General features: G+C 38.3%; 1 protein-coding gene across 1 annotated transcript; it reads left to right on the forward strand.

Annotated features, from left to right (window-relative positions):
- Positions 1-643: 643 nt before the first annotated feature.
- LOC126708607 (uncharacterized) lies at positions 644-3,768 on the forward strand. The gene is made up of 4 exons (XM_050408416.1): positions 644-779; positions 1,034-1,091; positions 1,266-1,282; positions 1,408-3,768. The coding sequence occupies exon 4, from the start codon at positions 1,530-1,532 to the stop codon at positions 3,585-3,587; it is 2,058 nt and encodes a 685-aa protein (XP_050264373.1). The 5' UTR covers positions 644-779; positions 1,034-1,091; positions 1,266-1,282; positions 1,408-1,529; the 3' UTR covers positions 3,588-3,768.
- Positions 3,769-4,158: the final 390 nt, after the last annotated feature.

Here is a 4,158-nt window from a genome sequence, read left to right on the forward strand (position 1 = left end):
ATTAGAATTTTTGCTCTTTTTCAAAAAAAAATTAAAAATTTGATAAAAATGATAGAATAATAAAATAAAAAATAAAAATGTAAATAAAAGTGAAATCAAAATCAAAATTAATAAGAGAAGCATAAATATTTGTAAGGTGTGGAGAATAAAGTCTGGAGTTCAAGTTTTCAGAAAAAAGATTCACATATATATATATATATATTTATATATACATATATAGAGTTAAATTAGACTAAAGTAAGATTTCAATATTGTAAAAGAAAAAAAAAAAAAAAAAAAAGAGGGAGAAGTGAAGTGAGAGAGTAAAAATAAAAATGAAATAAAAGAGGAGAAATGAATGAATAGAAGTGGTGGGGGGGTAAAATAGGAATAGTGAAAAGAAGAGAAGGAGGGGAGAACAGGATGACGAAAATACCCTGAAAAAAGGGTAACCCTAACGTAGAAAAGTAGATCGGGCATCGGCTACCCTTTTGCCCCTCCCTTGCCCTCCTCCAAAAATCTTCACTCTCTCCTTTCAGGTTTTTCCCTCTTTTGGCCTCACTCACTCACTCACTCTTTCTACTCTTTCTTTCTATCCTTCTTAGCTCTCTCTCTTTTATCTCTCTCACTTCTTCAATTCATTCATACACATTAATTAGTTTTTTTTTTTTTTTTTTTTTTTATCTTCAATTTCTCTCCTCAATCAAATTTCTTTTCCTTAAACCCTAAATTAACATTTTTCTTCTTTTTCAATTGCAGGTTCTCTTTCTGGGGAGGTCGTCGTTATACTTGCACGTCACGTGAGTTCTCTTTTCTTTGGTTTCGAGATAACTAAAAAACTAGAAGCATTGCAGTTTGATGGAATTTGTGATTCTCTCTCTCTCTCTCTCTCTCTCTCTCTATATATATATATATATATATATTCTATTTTGTTTTTAAATATTAAAAAAAAAAAACCCAACTAATGTAATGTCCTACTAGTCCCTTCAATGAGAAATGTGGCTTCTTCGTATTAATTTGTGCTTACTGATACTATTGGTTTTCTATTTCTCAGTCGTTTCTACAACATTTGCGGAGCAAAACCCACAAACCAACTTTACTCTGTACTTCGGGTAAATGCTCTTTTTCTGTAATTCTTTTAATCTATAATGGTCTGGTCTCTGTGGAGGGAAGGAAGGAAAAAAGCAAAGGTTTTCACTTTTCATTCACAACTATGTATTTTTTTTTTTGTCAACAGGTCCGTCTAATTAAAGCAGATATTGTATTTATTTTTTCATTTGATTCAGCTGCATCATCTATAGAGGTAACCCCATTCAATTCAATTTGTTATGGACAACAATGACTTATCCTTAATGCCAGATCAACATTTGGCACTTGGGCACAATCACAGTTTGATTCTGGGTCCTGTTCATCATACTCATAATTTAGGATTGGGCCAAACCCCCAATGACCATGATTTGGATTTAGGAGTGCACACCCATCACCATGACTTGGGTTTAGGACATGCCCATGATCATGGACTAGCTCTTGGTCCAACACATGAACATGAAATGGCTCTTCAACACAATCTTGAGGAAAATGGTTTAGAGTTGGATGGAGATAAAGATTCCGAAGCTGCTCAAGACCATGCTGATGATCTTGACAACCATGACAATGAATTAGCTTTTACTGTTGAGAATCATGACTTGGGTTTATCCGACCATCATGAATTGACTGTTGTAGAGAACCATGATCTTCATGAGAGCTTAGATCTAGCCCTAGTAGAGCAGAATCAGGAGATGGGTATAGTATCTGTTTCAGATATGACTGTTCAGCAGTCCCTGATAGTTACTCCTCCAGTCCTTCAGTCCCGTGCCCTAGTTGATCCTGACCGCAAATTGACTGTTGGGCAAGAGTTTCCTGATGTCCATAGCTGCCGAAGGGCTCTGAGGGATGCAGCCATTTCCCTTCACTTTGAAATGCAGACAGTCAAGTCTGACAAGACTCGTTTCACTGCCAAATGTGCAAGTGAGGGATGCCCTTGGCGAATTCATGCTGCAAAGCTTCCTGGTGTTCCTACCTTCACAATTAGGACCATCCATGAGCCACATACCTGTGGTGGAATTACTCATCTTGGTCATCATCAAGCCTCAGTCCAATGGGTTGCAGAGTCTGTAGAACAACGCCTGCGGGAAAACCCTAATTACAAACCAAAGGAGATATTAGAAGAGATTCACCGGATCCATGGGATCGCATTATCATATAAGCAGGCATGGAGGGGAAAGGAGCGAATCATGGCTGCAGTTCGTGGGTCATTTGAGGAAGATTATCGATTACTTCCTCAGTATTGTGACCAAATCAGAAGGACAAATCCAGAAAGTATTGCGTTTGTCTATGGAAATCCTGTTGACAACTGTTTCCAACGCCTCTTTATTTCCTTTCAAGCATCAATTTATGGTTTTCTAAATGCATGCCGGCCTCTTATAGGACTTGATAGGACTTCTCTGAAAAGCAAGTACCTTGGGACCTTGCTTTTTGCCACTGGTTTTGATGGAGATGGCGCTATGTTTCCTTTGGCATTTGGTGTGGTTGACGAGGAAAACGATGATAACTGGATGTGGTTCCTTTCAGAGCTGCATAACCTGCTTGAAATTAATGCAGAGAACATGCCAAGGCTTACAATTTTGTCTGACAGGCAGAAGGGAATTGTGGATGGAGTAGAAACAAACTTCCCAACTGCTTTTCATGGGTTTTGCATGCATCATCTTAGTGACAGTTTCCGGAAGGAATTCAACAGTGCCATTCTCATCAACCTTCTTTGGGAGGCTGCTTATGCTCTCACTATACTTGAATATGAAGCAAAAATCCTTGAGATTGAAGAGATATCACAGGATGCTGCCTATTGGATCAGACGAATCCCACCTCGCTTGTGGGCCACAGCGTATTTTGAGGGTGTAAGGTTTGGGCATCTCACAGCTAATATAGCTGAATACTGGACAACTTGGATACTTGAAGCTTCTGGGCTTCCAATTATACAAATGATGGAGTATATCCGTCGGCAGCTAATGACTTGGTTCAATGAGCGTCGTGAAGCAAGCATGCAGTGGACTAGTATACTTGTTCCATCTGCTGAAAGGCGTGTGTCGGAGGCTATTGAGCGTGCTCATAACTATCAAGTGCTCCGAGCAAATGAAGCTGAATTTGAAGTCATATCCCATGAAGGGTCACATATAGTGGACATCCGTTCTCGTTGCTGTTCATGTCGCGGATGGCAGCTTTGTGGGCTGCCCTGTGCTCATGCTGTGGCAGCTCTTCTTTCTTGCAGGCAGAATGTTCATCGGTTTACTGAAAGTTGTTTCACTGTCACAAATTATCGCAAGGCATATTCACAAACAATACACCCAATTCCAGATAAAACTCTTTGGAAGGAGATGTTAACAGTATTTCAGAATGATGATAATAAAGATGCTGAGGTTATCATAAATCCTCCAAAATCACTCAAGCCACCAGGACGGCCAAGGAAAAGGCGGGTTCGTTCAGAAGACAGCGGTCGTGCAAAACGGGTTGTGCATTGCAGCCGCTGCAATCAGACTGGGCACTTTCGAACAACATGTTCAGCACCTATATAGGTACTGGTATACAAGTAGCACTACTCCCCCCTCCCCTACTGTGTAAAGAAAATCTAGTCCGTTTATATTTTTCTCTAGTTTTTTATTATTAATTGCTTCAGTTCTCAGAGATATTCTGTACTATTCATAGGCTTCTTCAGATGAGATTTCAGTTTAGATAGGTAATATTTTCAGAGGTCCACTTCATTGTTTCAGGTTTTAAATATCGGCTTTTAATACCTTTATTTTTATGTCTTGGAATTTTGCATTGTTCATACAAACCTGATTATTTTAAAATATATATATATAAATAATAATAATTTATTTGAATGGTTTCTTTATTTTTCTATCCATGTTACCAGCTGAATGATTTAAAGTCATGACTTGATTGATTTTCAAGGTATTCAATGAATCGTTGAGCTTTGTAATTTAGTGCAATGTTTTTATTTTCTTTTAGAAAATTTGATAGTTGGGGGAGGGAGATTTGAACCTTGGATGTACCCTCTAGAAATACAAGAAATTTGGTGCAATGTTGCGGTTGCGGAACTGATGATTTGTCTGTCCAAACAATCCAAAGATAAAAATAATTACT

This window comes from Quercus robur, chromosome 12 (assembly GCF_932294415.1).
Source record: "Quercus robur chromosome 12, dhQueRobu3.1, whole genome shotgun sequence".
In the NCBI taxonomy this organism is placed as follows: Eukaryota; Viridiplantae; Streptophyta; class Magnoliopsida; order Fagales; family Fagaceae; genus Quercus; species Quercus robur.

What these genes read in the sequence shown, in the direction of transcription:
- LOC126708607 (XM_050408416.1), top strand. Translation starts at nt 1,530, where the DNA reads ATGGCTCTTCAACACAATCTTGAGGAAAATGGTTTAGAGTTGGATGGA.